We start from the raw sequence: 18,265 nt of genomic DNA, 5'->3' as shown, positions 1-18,265 counted from the left end.
TATTCATAACTTTTAGAGTTAATAATACACGTAAATGAACTTTTAGAATAGGTTTACTGCACATCACAAAATAATTTCTTTTTTGTTTTTTTGATTCTATATAAAAATTCTTCAAAAAATTTCTAAAGGCAGAATTTACAAATGTCTTATTTTAATCATACAAGATCCATTAGTACATTAATACCTCCATGGCAAAGACTCGGCAAGCAGATTTCCGTAAGGCTTGTTTCATTGCAATTTCAAGTCCTTCCAGATCATGGTGCTGGATTACAAATGCCAATACTGGCCACTGGAAATTTCTCTCTCCTTTGGAAAGAGAGCTGTGGGCGGAGATTAACCGAGAAAGTTCAGGAGATGGATGTCTCAGGAGAGAGGACCCCACTTCTATTCAAAAGCATAAAAATATGCATACATTAGATTCTTCGTGCATTTTAATTTTATAGCCACAGTAAAAATAAAAAGCAATCAAGTAATTTTAGAATTGATATTTTTGTTCATTTTTTCTATGAGAAAAATGCATTAAAAAAAGCAATGTGGAAAAATGATGCCTCAACTGAGAGAGAAAATACCACTTTAATTTTTAAATCAAGCACAAAAGATGCAACACAAATTTCAGAACTGCAGTAATTCCTGAGCTGTTCTTAGGCTAATCCTGTGCGGATTAACAAACAGCTAAAGTTTATTAATAAACACAAATAAAAGCCATTACATGTATTTATAAAAAATTACATTTGTCTACAGTTTCCAAGAAAACTGCAAATCCAATGCCATATCCTTGAATATTTTTTTCACTACTTCTGATGTCTGTGCTCTTACCCGCATCTCCACTGTTGACTCTTCTCCTAGGGATTGCCTTTACACGTGCTGGCAAAATTGAGTGCTGTTTGTCATATTCTGATGCAACAACTGAATATGATCTTTGAAAGACTGTACGCTTCGCAAGATCTGTGTCTGTTATTGGGCTGGTTTCCAAACTACAAAGAAATCAGTGAAGTTATAGACCCATTAATGAACATATAGAGTATACTTGAATTATACATAAATATTAAATAAAGACACATGCATTTCATAATGACAATGCTACTACTGCATGAAAGTTTGTCTTATGTACCTAATAACCGTTTAAATGCTGGAAAAGAAGGAACACGTATTAGAACTACACATGGTGAAAAAGCATGCAAGTGCTTTATAAAGAAATATAATGAAGTACATGGTAAGTTCCAAGAATTTAGGTATTTTTTAGAGAATACAAACATTCAGATCATGCCTAAATTGAAGTTTCAGACCAAATTTGCCCTGAGAATGCATGTGAAAACATCTATGGAGTGAATTTTTAATATGCAAGCCAACTGAAATTTAGAACTTTATGTGAAGTAAAAGTTTCTGACATCATTAGCCTTAAAGCCAATTTTCAATTGCTACGGCTATGCCTCTGACATGTTTTACTCCTTACCTTCAGTGGACTTCTTACAGTCTGCAGAAGAACTCCCAGCTTATGCTGTCCCTATAGACCTCAGGAGATCATGGTGTCCACAGTTTTAATAAAGGAATATACCAATACGATGCACTCTTAAGGAGTTTTGTTAGAAAAGTTCTATTTCTGAAAAGACTACATTGTAGATTGTAGTATTCCAATAAACTGTTTTTGCAGTCAGTACAAAATGTAACAGATTGAAATAAAAACAGATTAAAAGCAAGTTTTCTCTTTATTACATCCTCATGATAATATGAGGAATCACCATTTCACACCTGAAAACCCCGAGCATCTAAGTTGATTCTGGACTATTATTAAGTAACAGTAAGAGCCTTTTTTTCCCTGGCAAAACAAAAAATTCTGTAATTGCTTGAATTAGATCACGGTAAACTTAATGAGATAAGCAGCAGCAACATTTGCTTTGAAAAATGTAAGCTAATGAAATTCCTTCCTGTTCAAAATTCCCTTCAGAATGAAATCTTGAAAGGAGTTTTAACAGCCACTTCCTTTCAAAAAGGCCATTAATCTGCACTACAGTCAGTTGTGTTAAAGAATAGAAATACAGGGGGAAAAAATTGCTATATTTTCAAGGAGTTTGCAACAGCTATGGTCCTTGGACCACTGCTCTTTAGATCACTTCTTCAGTTCTGTACTTCTGGAGATTCTGGAAAAATTGTATTTGTCTCTACAGGGAAATAAGCAGTCCTGGAGTAAGGTTTTATATGGATAAATTTCCCTGAGGTATGCTAAGAGTCCTTATCAATTTCTGAACAAACTTTTTTTCATATTTAGGTTGTAAACCCAAGACCTTTCTAGAGAGAAGCAATTGGTTTGCATTACAGTTAAAAGTTTCAAACCCAATTTGCAAACTTGCATGGCTACTCGTTGAAAATATACCTGCTATGCTATGATCCACTGAAGATATTTTTCTAACTACAGCTTCATATGATTTTGGCTTTTTTGCTGCCATTTCAGAGATTGACCTGAGCTGATGTGATCCTTTAGCTACTTAACTACAGCAATGTTTTGGGTTTTTTTTTGTTGGGTGGTTTTTTGTTGGGTTTTAATTGGTGTTACGCTAATGCTTTAGCATTTTTATGTAGTAGCTAGAATTACAAGGAAGTACCTTGGGGGCATAGATTTCATGTTACTCTCTGGCTCTTCAAAGACATTAGGGCTTGCATCAGGAGTAACCGAGATGTATGGCGCAGGTACTGAAGTTGAGCGCAGGTACCTCATCTCATCCTGGAAGAGGTTGTCATCCTGGTACCCAACAAAATTTTCATGATGATGCCTACATCAAATTAGATTTTTAAATTAGTATTGAGGAATACAAGTTCCTGAAACACAGGCATAAACAAAAGTCCTTTGCTAATACATTTAGCCAGCCAAGGCTATTCATTTACTCCTCACCTAACACATTTAAGCTGGTTGTGACTTACAAGTGTTAGTGGAAAATATAACGGCATTTTCAAACAAGAAGGAGTGGGGATCACCCTTTGCTATCTTTTAGTATTTTCATTAGGTATTTCCATCATGTATTTTAGGCCCAAATGTCTATCCATCATAAACACAAGACACTACAGTGAAATCTACTTAGAAATACCAAGTAAGCACAAGTCTTCTGGTTTCCTTCTTACTGTTTTTAACTGTAAAGAGAGAAAAGTAGCACATATGTCTGCTACTAACACACCAAGTTAAACTCTTCAGAAAATTCTAAATTCTTCGGACAGAAACTAAACTGTTGTTAAAAAATATTTAGCATCTGAAAGCTATTCAGGGTATATTTGACCCTTGGAGCAAATACAATCTAAGAAATTGAACAAGATCATGGAAACAGAAGAGAAAGAAGAACAAAGATCACAAAGAATTAGGAAAATATGTGTTTTTCTATATAAGTTTTAGTTTACTTTATACACACACATTTTTATCCAACACTATAAATAAATGAGTATTAAAATCAATATTCGTAAGCTTCCTTTAATTACCTTGCTAAAGTCTGTAGATAGAGACATGGCATTTTAATGGGAAAGTCTTCAGAAATTCCTTCTTTGACACTGGGAAGTTGAGATTGGAATGCTTTTGCAGGGTGATAGCAGAGGATACTAGGCTCAGCAGCACTACTCAGCGACAGTAAATACAGTGCATTGGCTTTAATCACTTGATGAGCTTCCATAGTTGGCAAGGCACGAGGAGTCTTAACTTGCATTGGTTTTCTCCTAGATTGTTTAATCTAGAGGAATTTTTAAAAGGTGTATTTAAATTATACTTCATCACAGGAAAAGCTGGCAGTGTCACATACTAAAGTTGCTGGATTCTTCCTGTTATAAAATATTTTCTACTACAAAATGGCCCTTCTATTATTTTCATAACTTTGCAAATTTTTAATAAACAGCTAAAAGTTTTGATGTTTGCCTCAGGATGAATTTTGTATGCAAAAAGTTTCAACAAATTTAGTTTCAAAAATCAAGTTAAATTAGCACTGTTCTGCTTATCTTAAAATCTCAATATATCTGTGTACTTTAAACAAGAATTTGAAATTGGTCATGGAAGACCAATATAAGAAGAACAACTTTTGTCCTATTCCCATTAAAAATTGCTCTAGTTTGCCCAGTGTTTGGCACCTGTATCCAATGATCTGGATGATTAAGAATATTAAAGAAACCATAAACATATAAAGTTAAAATAATACTCCTACTTCAGTAAACAAATAAAACCAAATTCAAAGTTAAATAAAGTGACACATACTTTTAAAAAATAAGGCGTGAGAGATTGAAAGAGTTAATGTCTCAAACATTGTGGTGGGACAAGTTCTGCTTAAAGACAAACCCTGCACAGCAAGGAACCCAGGTGAAAAGCCCATCAGGGAGGGCGTGCTGGAGGGCGGGCAGCTCCCTGTTCTGATAAGCTGTTCTGATACAAAGATCAAACAATGGCCGTGTCTGCAGGGAAGGAGAAGTTACTCCACAAACAACCCCCAAGCCCAAAGGCTCACAAACTGCTCATTAACCTGAAGGAGGGGCAAGGATGATAAAAGGACACAAACTGAAACCCCAGGCACGCAAGCCCACCGGGACTGGACCCCTCGGCTGACTGGACCCCTCGGCTGACTGGACCAACGCTGGACCCAGGACCGGTGAAATCTTTCTCTCTTCCTTTCTCTCTCTCTGTCTTCTTCTCTCTTTCCTTTTCCTTTTCCACAATCCTTACACCTCGTCCATTTTGAGACATAAACCGTTGACCAAGTCTGAGACTAAGAGTGGATCCAGCCGCCCCTAGACCCTTCTCTGAGGAGGAGTCTGGAAAGCAAGGGGGTCTGCTCTGAACCTCCTGACTCAACGGGAGGGATCTCCTTATTCCCTGAATTGACGTATATGGTTACACGGTTTACAAAAGTAGTCTTATGCCAATTCCTGTTGTGAGAAACCCTGCCACCTACTACCACGCCTCCCCAGTTCAGTTTGCTTCTGTCATGAATAAAATCTTTAACTGATCATTTGGTGTCATTTCACCTTAATTTAGCTCGAGGGAATTTCGAATTAAACACGACTCCCCGGTCTGTCCAGTCTGGGTCGTGACATAACGTACTACATTCAATGCTGCAGTTGTATTGGGATAGAAAATAAAATTACTTTACAAATTTGAAAACACTACCATCTGAAGGGAAGAAATCTGGTCAGAAGTAATCAGTAAAGTTTCTATCTTATTATTTTAAACCTATCAATGACATAAATGGATATTCCAAAACCTTCCAAAATTCTGAAATTCCACATTTTTTAAACTGGCCCTACATTATTTCTAAGTTGTGAACACAGTACTATTAAGCAGATAGAGAACTAAACATATAAGAAACAGATGAAAATACCTTCTCTCTTGCTGCTGCTTGCTTTTCACGGAGATATTTTTCTCTGCATCGATCACAAACCAAATACCAAGTGCTTCCTCCAATACCACCATCGCCACAATTACCAGCCCATCCTCCACAAAAGTGCCCGATGCTATTATAACCTTGGCCACCTGCATAACGGCCACAACCTACACCCAGGAAAAAGATGAAAAAAATGTTACTTCAAAAGAAGGATTATTATATTATTATTTATTATTGTAAAAGAGGGATGGAGAGGGGGAAGGAAGATGCTTCTTTTACTGGCCTATTTTTCTCCTTTTCTGTATCTCTGAACTGATTAAAAACAAGGTGCATATCCATGTGTCCCACCAGTATCTAAAGAAACCAAACACACTGCAGTTTTCAAGTTTTTATTATGAACTTGTTCAAAAAATCAACAGCTCCCTATTCAGACAGCGAAGTGATGGTAAGGTCAGTATTATATGTTAGCCAACATTATCTATAATTTAACAAACATAAAAAACCTACCCCTCTGTCTAACAAAGCTTAAAAGGTAACGAAGTGCATTCCTTTGCTGATTACTGTTTCTCAGAAAGATTCAGGGCATTTATAATTGCTGAATAAGGCAGCTCCTTAATTTTGATTTAACTTTGCATACGGTGCTAAAACGAGCACGTACATCAGCCTGAACTTCACTAACTGGCAAAATAATTAGTTATGTTTACAAGCTAGAAAACACAGAAAGCATTTTGTCTTTAACAAGGCTACTTATTACTAGCTATATTGTAGCTAATCCCTTCTATTAGTGATCCCTTTTCTAAAGAAAACACAACTTATGTACCTTTTGAACTCAGTTGACTAGCTAAGATAATACCAAGCTAGCACTGATTTATCTCATTTTCCTAAAATTAAACAAACTCCTGAAAAAAATTCAGGGACCCACATAAAGATACAAAATAGCAGGCTCTGGCTGTATTTTACAATACAAACTGTCTACAGACTTGAACTGGATTTCTTTTTTTTAAGATACATTTTAAAACAAAAAAATTAAGTCACTGATACCCAGTGCTGACACAGCAGATAAATAAAAGTTTTCTACTATTCATACTAGAATAGTAATAGAAAAAAATTGGCAACATAGAAACTCTAATTAACCAAACTCATATTTTTTATTTTATTTCCAATTTTCTCATCACAGTTTCAAGTCCTAAAGTGTAACAAATTGCATGCTTCTTGAAGAGCTACTGTAAAGCTAGCTCATTACTTTGGCCTTGTTTCAAACAACTTTCTTCAGCACCTTTGAAAGCTTAAATCCATAACTACTTAAAAGTATGTACACAAACATGTAAATAATTTGTAAGTAAGTGTGTGTAAGTTTTAATTTAGCTTATATAGTGAACTCTGTTAAAATGTTAGACAAGACAGCCTGACACATTTTCATAACAGTAACTAATACCAAACTGTGTGTGTGCAATATACTTTACAGATGGACACAGTAACTAAAAAATACGTAATCTTACCTGGATGAGCTTGTCTCATGTGGTAAGTCACTGGATATGGATGGGATTCTCCACATAACTCACAGATGGTGTCTTTTTCAGGTCCTCCCACTGCAAGCTGGGCCATCTCACCAAAAAGATTTCCCCTTGGCCTAGTCTCAACCTTTTCTTTTTTCTTTTTCTCTTTTTTGGTTTTCTTGTTATCTTTGTCACTTTCCTTCTTCTTTAACACTGCACAAGAACCAGGACTTGGAAAAATCATGTTTTGGGAAGCTGCTTTAATAGTTGCTAAAGAAATATCTTCCCAGAAAGCTACCAAGTGCTGCAGTGTTAATGGAAGAGGAGACTTGGATTTCATTGTGTGATGACTGGATGTTTCAAAGGAGGTAGTTTCAGTTTTTCCATCCTCACACTTTTCATGCAGAGGTGGTTCTTTTAACATAGAGAGGACTTTGTTTTTATTGATGCTACCCATCTTAGATATATCTGGTCCATGAGGTGAGATGTTGAACATGTTAAGAGCAGATGATATTTCCAATGAATGTCTATTTTTCAACTTGGTTTCTTTTTCCTCTGCAGGTTGTTGAGTAAGACTGCTTCGTATTGGCGCATGCTCTTTGGACAGTTCTGGATTAAACTTCAAAAAAGATGAACAAGCCATAGCATCATGAACTATTCCTTCATGCCAAAGAAATGCAGCAAATACAGCTCTAGCACATTCTGCAACGGAAGGTGACATTGCTTGCTTGGCAGGCTCTACAGGCTTGGAGCCATCTCCTTTGAAAAGAAAGCTGGATTTTTCCTTTTTGGGTCTTGTGTGCCTACCAGCACATTTACGGCTCACTTTTGGAGATGCTCTCATGTCTTGCTCATCTTTCAGTGGTGCTTTTCCTATGCTGAAATGAACTTTATTAGAACCATCATCCAGACTTCTGAATTCTGTGTTGTCTTCACAAGTGCTATCTGTAATGCTGTTAGTCTTTAAAGTACTTGAAGTACATACTTCAACTACCTCACTGTGAAGATTTTCCTGTACAACATGAGGGGAAGGAGCTCTATTTTCAGTTTCTGTAACAGGTTTTCCATCTTTTGCAATAATTTTTGGTTTGGGTGAAGTAGACCGCCCCCTTAAGGGTTCTGTTAGTGGTACTTTCTTTTTGCGAAGCGTGTCTGGATCTAATGTGTAAGAATCTGATTTGGAGCGTTCTCGAGGAGGATCAAGCTTTGTTTTTACAGGGGATGAAGCTTTCTGAGGTAGAGTTTTGTCATGGGGTGATGAGGATCGTGGAGAACTAGCACCAGATCTAACGGCTGTAAGTGTCTTTGTCTTTGGAGAAGATGACCGGGTTCCTGGCCCTGGAGATTCAGCTCTCAGAACAGTAGTTGTTCTTCCATCAGTTTTTAGTGTTTGCAAAGTGTTATGATTTGGAGACAAAGACCTGCTGTGAGAGTCTGACCGCAATTTTGCAGCATCTGATTTCAGCATAAGAGACTCACTGGCAGATAAGCCTTCTGTATTCCTAGGTTTCTTCTGATCAGCAGCAGCTCTATTCATTCGCACATCAAGCTTGGGTGACCTGCTGTCAGCTCTGTGTTTTGATGACATGTCTGATTTTCCTGCTGGAGAAATTGGTCTAGCAGCTCCTGTGAAATTCATTCGGTCACCTGTTCAGTATATTTTATAATTAAATTATTATAAATTGACAGAGATACCTTTAATAATACAAAACAAGGGTTAAAGACCTGAACACAAGATAAAAATCAAACACATGCTTCTGTTCACATCAAAATGAAAGGAAATATAAAGGGAATTTTTTTCCCCAAGAATATTTTCAATACATTTCTTCTAACAAAGATACAAAGATACAAGTGTTAGGAAATATTTACAGAGAAAACACTACTATGGAGGTATCAAAAGGCACAGTTCACTATTTCCACAAAACACTAGTAGAGGAAGCACAATTTACATCCTTAGGTATAATGCCAGGAGTTAACTAAGTTTATCACAGCTGCAACAGAAATCAGGGATTATTTGCTATCTCTATCTGTGTCAGCCTGACTGCAATAAGAGACTTGCAGAAAGATCAAATATATTACCAGATTTGTTTTCTTTAATGCTCAAAAGTCAGGAAATGTAGGAAGTAAATACAGCTATAAGGCAAATTGCGTAAAAAGGCTTACAAACACGCTTGAAATGATTCACGTTGATGATGTCAGGTATGCACCTTTTTAAGGCCACAAATTATCAATGTTCTGCTACCAGAACAAAACCTACTAAAAAAAAACCCCCATCTTTTTCAACCACTAAGCTAAACCATCAACTCTGGTCAATGATATTCTCTTATTTTGATGCACTAATTTATTGTTCTTATGCACACTGACTTTATACATACATAAATCTACAGAACTATAAAAACCATGGGTAGCTTAATATAAACACATACAAAACAAGTATACATGAACAAGTAGCTCATTAAAGCAATCTACTTCTAATAATTCTGTGAACACACTCAGTCTCTCTTGTAGAATTTGTATTTTGAAAATTCAGATCAGCAATGTTGAAATTACTGGCAAGCAATGCAGCAGTTGTGAATTAAACATAACTGTCTCTCCACAAAGCATTACACTGCAAAGTCTTAAACGTATAGTTAAGTTCTTCTGATTTGAATGCATTTTCATTTGTTAAACAAGAAGCTTCTCTAGTAAAGCTTATAGAATTAGGTCACTGTACTTTGGATTATTTTACATTTCTAGACACTAAAAGGTTATTTCCACTCATCTGGGCACATTTTTGGGGAAACAACTATTTGTTAAAAGAATAAAGTTTCAATTAATCAGAGAATATTTGCAAATTTGGACCTGGATTTCTAATGGGAAGAGTCATCTTTTATCTAGTACCTTCAGTATTTACTTAGAAGGTGGGAAATCTGTGTTTACTTCCTTCTGCATTATGGGATCTGAACCAACTTCTTCCAGTTCTCAGTCATGAAGCCTTACCCCTATGCTAATATACAGAGGCATGGAGTGATCTCAGTTTTTCCTACTGTTACCACTCACAAAAACAAATGTATTTTTTGGAGCAAAGTCTAGCAATCCAGATGTTTCCTCAGGTTAGAAAACAATTCATATTATATTGTTACCTCCATATTTAAGTAGGTTATAATAAAACAAATAGCAACAGGAAAAAGTGAAGGATATCGGAATATTTAACAAGCTTGAAGGTTAGGGTGCTTTCTTGGCTTCCCAGGACATAGGACATGGTAGAAGTTCATACTTTCCAGGCAGAGGAGGAATATTTTGTCTATATTCAGGAACAATATGCCAAATATAAACAGTAGAATATAATGAGAACATCTCAAACATCATCATAATCAATTTTGAGATTCTAATCAGTCCTTATCCTTTTTTCTTATGAGTTCTATAATTATTTTGGGGGGTCAGGGTGGGAGAGGAAGGGAAGAAACAGCATTGTACATCATAGTTTATAAAAAGATTGTTCTTGCTAAAACAAAAACCTAAAAAGTTTCTTAAATATCAGTCCAAGCATTTTGCTCATGCCAGCTCAGTTGTTCACCAATTCTACTGATGAGCTATTTTAAGATGCCTACTTCGTGAATATATGAATTCAGAAAATTATAATTATTTTATACACACTTTTCCCAGAAACAAACAAATAAAAAGATGAATTTAAGGTCTGCCAGATGAGAAAATACTCTAGATAGAACCTTTTACAGAATTCCTCATAAAGGAAAATATAGTGAAAAGATGACAATAATCTTCTTAGAGGACATAAAACACTGCAAGCCATTCAGCAATGTATCAAATTCAAAGTATATGCATGACTAGTGAATATCAAGCAGGAGAACATTCTAGAACAAAAGTGCTTATGCAAGGCATAGCTTAACACTAGCTTCCAGCAATAAAAAATTTTACATTTTTTTAAAAACGAAGTTTAGAATTTGCACAGCGGTAAATAATCCTAATTAGCATTCTAGACTATCAGCACAAAAAAATCCCCCAAATGAAAAACTGCATAATCACGTAGCAAACTGTTTTATTCGTATGCAAACAACGCCCACCATGTATTTTTCCCCTTTCTTCTTCCATATTTCATTTGCCTATTGTTTGAAAACAGGTGTTATTAGATTAGATTAACAGTCACCTTTCTGTTTACAAAGCAGAAAGATAGCTAGATCATGTATCATGAAAGTGCTGCAGCTCAGGAAGGCAACACTGAATTGGTTATATCAAACAAGCTCCCAACAAATACCAAGCTTGAACGTTTACTTCGAAAACATTATTTTATTAAGTGAATGAAATGAAAATGAATGGAAAGGGAAAAAAACCCCATTTTGAATGTAAAAATCTGAATAACCTTGCTGTGTTGGCAGGCATACCCACCCTTCAGTTTGTGAGAGAGAGATGAAATAGCAGAGGCAGGCCCAGCTACATCACTAGTTTTGTAAATACGCTCACGAGAAGCAAGGCAGCAGGATGGAGTTTCTACAGTGGAAAACAGTTGTACAGAAGCAGCACAGATTCAATGGAATAAAGCAATAAAGATAAAAACAAGCATTTCAAATTATATGCATCTCCTTTGTTAAGTATTCTGAATTCATTGTTTAGACTTCTACATTAGTTTTAAATGAGAAACAGTTACTTCAAAATGTTTTCCCTGATCTAAAAGAAGGTCTTCTGTGATTTCAGTATTAGTTTCTAGGATCTAAAAATGTAATAAGTATAGACTAGCTACTAGAGATTTGTGGTTTATTATAAAAAACAGCAGTATCTAGTTTTGAACTGAACTCTGGTTTGAAATGTTAACTTTTAATCTGTGAATTCAGAGATGAGTTATTTGAAACTGCAATATAGCCTTCTAGATGACCAATTCTCACATTCTTTTGAGAAAATTAGAGAACAACTAAATCTTTGTGTTGGAAAGTCTCACTAATCACTGGAAGGAATGAAGAAAAAGATATTAAACCCATCAAAACTATCTGTTTTCTAATCTGAATGCACCTCAATAACGTAATGTTTTGAAAAACTTCATGTATGTCATGTGAACCGTAGTTTCTCAATACTATCAAGAGACATAACTAGCAGTAGAAGAGTTTCTATCAAACAGTATAGATGAAAACAAATCTGTATCAGCCCTTAAAAATAATTTTGCCTAAAGAAAAAAAAACAAAGTTAAATTCTGATGTAATCCAAGATAATTTCAGTAGAGAGTCTATTGACACCAAATCCGTTAGAGATACAGCTCCAAAGGAAACTTGGAGTGAGATAATAACAGGGACTTTTAGTGTATCATTTTACTTTCCTTTAATGATTTTAATTCTAATTCCTATTCCTCTCTTTAGAAAGAAGTCAAATTCTTACTGCAATAGTAATTTTAAGAGAATTTGGATGTTAGAAGATACTGTATTTTAGAGACACCCTTTTGTACAAATGCAATAAGAAAAGTGTATTGAACATAAGTGATTTCATTGCCTGCACTGCTTAAGACATCTTTTTTTCTGGTACTACATTTACTAACTTGTACACATAAATATACCAAACCCCCTATCTTATGCAATGAGCTATAGTTCTATAGACTCTACAATGAGAAGATGTTCACGTTTGACATAATTTCATTCTTTAAAACAAGAAAATAATGTCTATTTTCTCAATCCAGTATTACTATATATTTGAGAACAGCAGTATGATGCCTACAAATGACACAGAGAGATCCAATACTACCTATATAGCTTCTGAGTAACAGGATGTCACTCCACCAATTTTTAAAGGTAAAATGCAGAAAAACACATTAGGAGCACAAAGCAGCAATAGAGGCAATCCTAAGAATGTCAATTTGACACACTAGCATTCCACTCTATGAATAATTAAATTAAACTCTTTACTAAATCCACTTTCACGAATGCACATTTACACTTCATTCTATGAGAATACTTACATTTTATAATGTTGTAATCTAGTTTATGTTGAACAATGTACTACTACTCAATCGTTTCAAGGGGACTGTGGGTCAAAGAGAATAAGTTTCCCACACGATCTCCTTGCTGCCTTAGCAAACAATGTATGTCTATCCAGGATAACCGGTCAGCCCCAGGGACCAGTTTTTGGTCAGGATTCCTTCTTTTTGAATCACCCTCAAAGACTACAAAGACTTGAAATACAAGGTAGGCAAAGTCTATCTCACATCACATTTGAACGTGACAGTGTATCTTTAGTCGCACTCCTTCCTTCAACGCAGAAATAGCTCCAGCTTGAAAAGCCACACAATATGGAGACATAAGAGGCAGTTCAATTACTATGGCAGGATGCAGTATTCTAACAGCCATGCCTACTGCCTCTGAGGAAACGCTGGTGAACCAATCCAGGAGCCATGACATAGCACCAACTGGTCCACGTTAGTCTTTTTTAAACAAACTCTAAAACAAAGTGGTAAGATGTCTCTGGAGAGTGGAGATAAATGTCACTGCTTTTCTGCATGATGATGAAGGAAAGCACTGACCTGCTTCTGCCCTTTTGCCTAAGCAATAGATGCCTCTTCAGAAAGAATGCATTTCTCTTTCACTCGCTGTTACTGACATGGAAGCTACAATATGGCTGTTAGCTGAATTTCCTCAAGCACTGCAATCAATGTATCTTTTTTCACATCCTGAAAATGCCAAATGCCATAGTGACAGCTGGACAAGGACTCTTTTTTTTTCATGAGTAAAAGAATATACTGAAGTCAACAAACATTTGAATATTAAGTATTAAAAAGGGCGAAAAGTATTAGATACTGTTATAGTAGGCAAATGAGTGAGTGAATGAAAGCAAAAGCTGAAATGCAGTATCATTAGAAAAATATTAGCAATGTTCTTTACCCAAAGGTAGGGTCTGGAGCACCAATACTTGAGTCACTTAACTTTATTAACTGAAAGAAGCATTCCTGTGCTAGACGAGTAGATAAAAATGATTCTATAATTTTATAATTTGTACTACGATTTTTGAAGATGTGATAAGCTAAATTTATTTCTAAAATAAAGCTTGACACAATTTGTGCTCTTCCTCCAAACTTTACGATACCAGTCGCCCATGCACCTGGACAAATGTATGCTTGATACTTATCTCCGATTATCAAATCTGTAAAGCCTAGGGTATGAAACTGTTCAACTTATTAGCCCAATTTTTCAGGAATGATGCTTCAGCAATATGCAGCATCTGAAAAAACAGTTAAACCAATATTGTCTGGCTGCTTCGCATGACAATTAAGTCATTTCAGCATAATACAGAGGAGATCAGTGTGCTTGGTTGAGATTACTGTCTCACTCCCTTTTACTGCGAACACTACCGAGAAGGGTTATGTGCTCCATATGTGGGCTGGTCTTTTGTGCCCCCTTTACAGTTTAGGAAATGCAGATAGAAACACTGCAGGCAAAGCCAGTGGTTCTAAATGCTCTGTAACTAGCACCTAGAAAGGAAAGGAACAAAACCAAAAAGAAAGTGGTAGCACAATACTGAAGGGATGTATCAAGGAACTTCTGACATGAATGGTAGGGGCTAATCATATATGGTGGGACCATATGCTGGATTGCAGCTCCACGGCATGGATTGGCAAGGAAGCAGCCTGAGAGGACACTATGAACGTACTGAACAGCAACTCAGCGCTGCAGCTTCTGCCTGGACTGAGATGAGTCAGGAAGCAGCAGCTGTGCTGTGCAGCGGCTCAGTGAGCTGCCAGGGCTGCAGTGGAAGAGGGAGAATGTGACAGATAAGGCTAACAAGGGGGGTCCAAAGCCTCTTCAGCCTATAAATCCGTTCTTCATATGCAATAGCAATTGAGATGTGAGGAAACATGGCATAAAGGTCTAACATTGGTGACGGCAAGGTCTCACACTTCCCTCCCCAAGTTCAGAGTTCAACAGTCAATTGTGAAATTTTGATAACTGATGCTGGACAGCCTGGCGAGATCCCATTTCCCTGACTTGTCATATCTAAGGAGTTTTATGACCCAGCACACACTGCTGAAGGTTGAGAAACAAGTTGACCCTTTAGGTTTCTACGCTTCACCTATACTCAGAATTCAAGCAGAAATTTGAGTCTTCTGTGCTTTTCACAAAGTTCAGAGACAAATCAATCAAGCAATCAGTAACAATCTTGCAGATATGGGAGGTTGAAGTCCTGAGCAGATCTGTTACTGATGATCTTAAACTTCTCAGAAGCAAGCATATGCAGGCTGGAGTAATTACAGATTGTTTTGTTGAAATAATCAAGGAAGAAACATACATAAACTTGAGCTCTTTCTGGAAAAAAAAAAAAAAAAAAAATCCTTGCTAAGATTCCAAGTCAATACAGCTGTTCCTGAACTCCAGGTAGGTTCAGGACTCCATCTCTTCTAGCTTTTTTGGACTTTTAGCTGCACAAAAGGCTGACAAGGAATTAAAATACATGACAAGAGCATCTTAATTTTGTCTGTCCCCGTGAAAAAGAAAACAATCTCTCAGCTTTTTTCCCTTGTGGGACCATGTGTGAAAATTAGCAAAGGAATTAAGTAGGACAGAGCAATCAGCCCTTTATAGAGTTCTAGCAAATAACACAAAACTAAGTAACACTGTTCCCCCTTCTTTTTATAATACGCCTTCTGTAACAAATTCTTCGACAAAATACACAGGACTCTTGTTAGTTTAACTATTTATGATGTAAAAAGAATAACAGAGACACTTCTCATTTTTTCAAGCATTGTATCTGAGGAAGTGGTTGTCCAAAACTGTAGTATTTCCACAAAAAAATAACCAGACACTGTATCGGAATATAAAAGGTTGTGACAAGTCCTTTCCCTCTTCCTTAAATGAATTTCGAAACCAAGCCAAACTGCAAGCACAGAAACCATTTCTCAGAAGAAACCAGCTAGCTACATACTCTTCTAAAGAAAAACTACAATCTGTCACTGGCACAGAGTATGTTTTATAACCAGACCAACGTTTTTCTTCCTACTACAAAAATCTAAATTAAGGAAATAATTCTAGAGGACATTCAGCATGATCCTAACTTTCCTCAGATCATGCTTCCAAATAAAATTTCTCCCCAGGAGGACAGATATCTGAGGAAGAACAGAAAAATGGAAGTGGTAGACTAAACTATTTAAGCAGACTTTCAATCAAGACCAGTATTTAGTATATAACCTCTGCACCATGGAAATCTAGGCTGGCACAACTTCTTTCAACTATTAGACTATCATTAGTCCCTTTAAGATAGCAATTATTGACTATAAACATTAATTTTAATTTTTAGATCTAACTGAACTGCAGGAAGCACTTAAGGACAGAGAACATAATTTGAAACTAAACCTAAGCATATTTAGGGTAAAAATCCAAGTGACTTGGGATATGTTGTTTAATGGATTTAACTTTTAATTACATGTTTGATAACAGGAGGCTATAAAGTGCTTTGGAAATCATGAATGAAAATTGCACACTTAATCTGTTACAGTTCTATTATAGCTGCATCAGTGTTGAACACAGATTAAAAACCACACAGTGGAATTTGACCCAAATAGAATTTTTCTGTCTAAATATTTTTATTGCATATATGCCTTGCTATTCTAATTAATCTTATATTGCAAATGAATCCATTACTTTCTAATATGTAAAGTTTCAAGAAATACAGTAATAATAGAATAACTGCTTAAAATAAAATGTTTAATCTAGAGTGCCTTATATTCCTCATAATTTCCTTGACTATTAAATGAACAAGTATATGAATATAGTCTTACAGGCCTCCCTGACAATATTCTGCATTTGGATGAACTTGTAAATGGAGGATTAACAAATTTGCAAAAGACTAAGGAAGTTCAAACAGGAAATTTCCCCCATATAATTCTTAAATTTTGATAGTGAAAACAAAAATGTTAACATTTCTCTCCGTTATGCATAATTTATATTATCTGCATCAAATCTTAAATTACATAATAAACTGTTTGGAAGAAAGTCCTTGTATCAAATCACAGTTAGTGCAACAGTACACCAGTTCTGGTTGATGATTTTTGCCCTCCTGGAAGGGCAAATAACCATATCAGTTGAGATCTTGTACTAAGCTAAGGTCCCAAATCAGACACAAACTTCAAAAATTTTTCCAGTTTCATTATTATATTATTTGGTAGACTACAAGTGCTACCCCTATCTGACAAAAAAAGGCTTCTTTTTGAATCAGGGATCCTTACTAAAACGCAAACCATGGATGTAGCTTACTGAATACAGTTTATCTACATCTGTTGGATAGGTGAATCCATTCAGCAAGATCTTGTTGGGCAACTAATAAAAAATGTTGACAGCTTTTCTTTTCATACAATAGAGATCTAAATGCTAAAGGACAAATCATCTGAAATTTGAAATAAGACAGTTAGGGTTATTTTTGATGCAAAGTTGAGTAAGAAACTCTGACTTTACTACTCTGAACAAGAGAAGAAAACTAGAAGTGATGAGAAAGAATATACGATCAACAAATTCTCAACGACGGTGTGCTGATGCCACTGGCAATCAGCTGTTTCATCTGAGTAGGTTTTGGAATATTCTGCTTTCAGGATGTTGGTCTAAGTCCAGCATAAGTACAGAAGATCACTGTCAGATCTCAGACTATTTCTGATAGTCTTTATAAAAGTGAATTAGAGATTTCAATCTAGTTCTTACATGAAGCACTTCACTGTCACTTCAATAAGTTGAGCTGGATAGATCCAGGACTACACAGACACGGGTAGGGTCTAACAGGGTCCCACAAGAAAGAAATGAGGCACTTCTGAAGGACATTTTCTCGGAGACAGGAGAAGACTAGTATTCCTGTGACCCATACTATACCTGGTTCTGCATATAAGGAAGAATTTACTACAATGTCTGCTATCCATTGTGAATGCTGAGCTTTTATTTTTCATTAATCAAAACCTAAACAGTTTCCTGTCCTCCCAGCAGTAATCGGGTTAACTGCTATTCACCTCTAGGTGCAAACTTTCATGCCCATGCCAATCCTATGAGCACCCAACAGAAAACTACCAAAGCCTTTCTTACAAGTAGTGCCAAGTTGTTCCCACTGTCCAGCTACATTCCTAAATTTAGGAATGATGACAAAAATAGAAATTTAGGAGGTAAGAAAATTTAACACCTATGAATTTACTGCAGTCCATTTTTGATGTTAAAAGAATTATCAACATTTTGTACCATATAAAATATTTACCTTAATTATAAACCCAGAGTTGCATACAATATTGGAAATGCACTTTTATGACTTATCTACACTGCAGAACACATACAAAAGCAAAATATCGTCAATATAGAAATTAAAGTTGAACAAGTATACTTCTTTAGGAGCATTACCTCACATGCTTCTGAATCATGAAAAACTTAACAAAACAAAACAAAACCAGGAAGGTGCACTGAGGGATGATTAGTAGCTGGTAAGCAACTGAGA

General features: G+C 36.0%; 1 protein-coding gene across 12 annotated transcripts in view; it reads right to left on the bottom strand.

Annotated features, from left to right (window-relative positions):
• MYCBP2 (MYC binding protein 2) overlaps window positions 1-18,265 on the bottom strand; it is a 204,571-nt gene that overhangs the window by 33,919 nt on the left and 152,387 nt on the right. For 8 of the 12 annotated variants that reach the window (XM_030036241.2, XM_030036242.2, XM_030036245.2 and 5 more), the window contains 6 exons: window positions 6,842-8,485; window positions 5,340-5,509; window positions 3,463-3,707; window positions 2,601-2,768; window positions 817-974; window positions 185-384 (listed from right to left, as the gene is read on the bottom strand). In XM_030036241.2, coding sequence (XP_029892101.1) covers window positions 185-384; window positions 817-974; window positions 2,601-2,768; window positions 3,463-3,707; window positions 5,340-5,509; window positions 6,842-8,485 — 2,585 coding nt within the window. Of the gene's footprint in view, window positions 1-184; window positions 385-816; window positions 975-2,600; window positions 2,769-3,462; window positions 3,708-5,339; window positions 5,510-6,841; window positions 8,486-11,221; window positions 11,324-18,265 lie in introns of all 12 variants that reach the window. The other 4 variants (XM_030036239.2, XM_030036240.2, XM_041128612.1 and 1 more) reach the window with 1 other exon arrangement.

The sequence above is a fragment of the Aquila chrysaetos genome, chromosome 14 (genome assembly GCF_900496995.4).
Source record: "Aquila chrysaetos chrysaetos chromosome 14, bAquChr1.4, whole genome shotgun sequence".
In the NCBI taxonomy this organism is placed as follows: domain Eukaryota; kingdom Metazoa; phylum Chordata; class Aves; order Accipitriformes; family Accipitridae; genus Aquila; species Aquila chrysaetos.
This window is presented reverse-complemented; position numbering and strand designations above follow the sequence as displayed.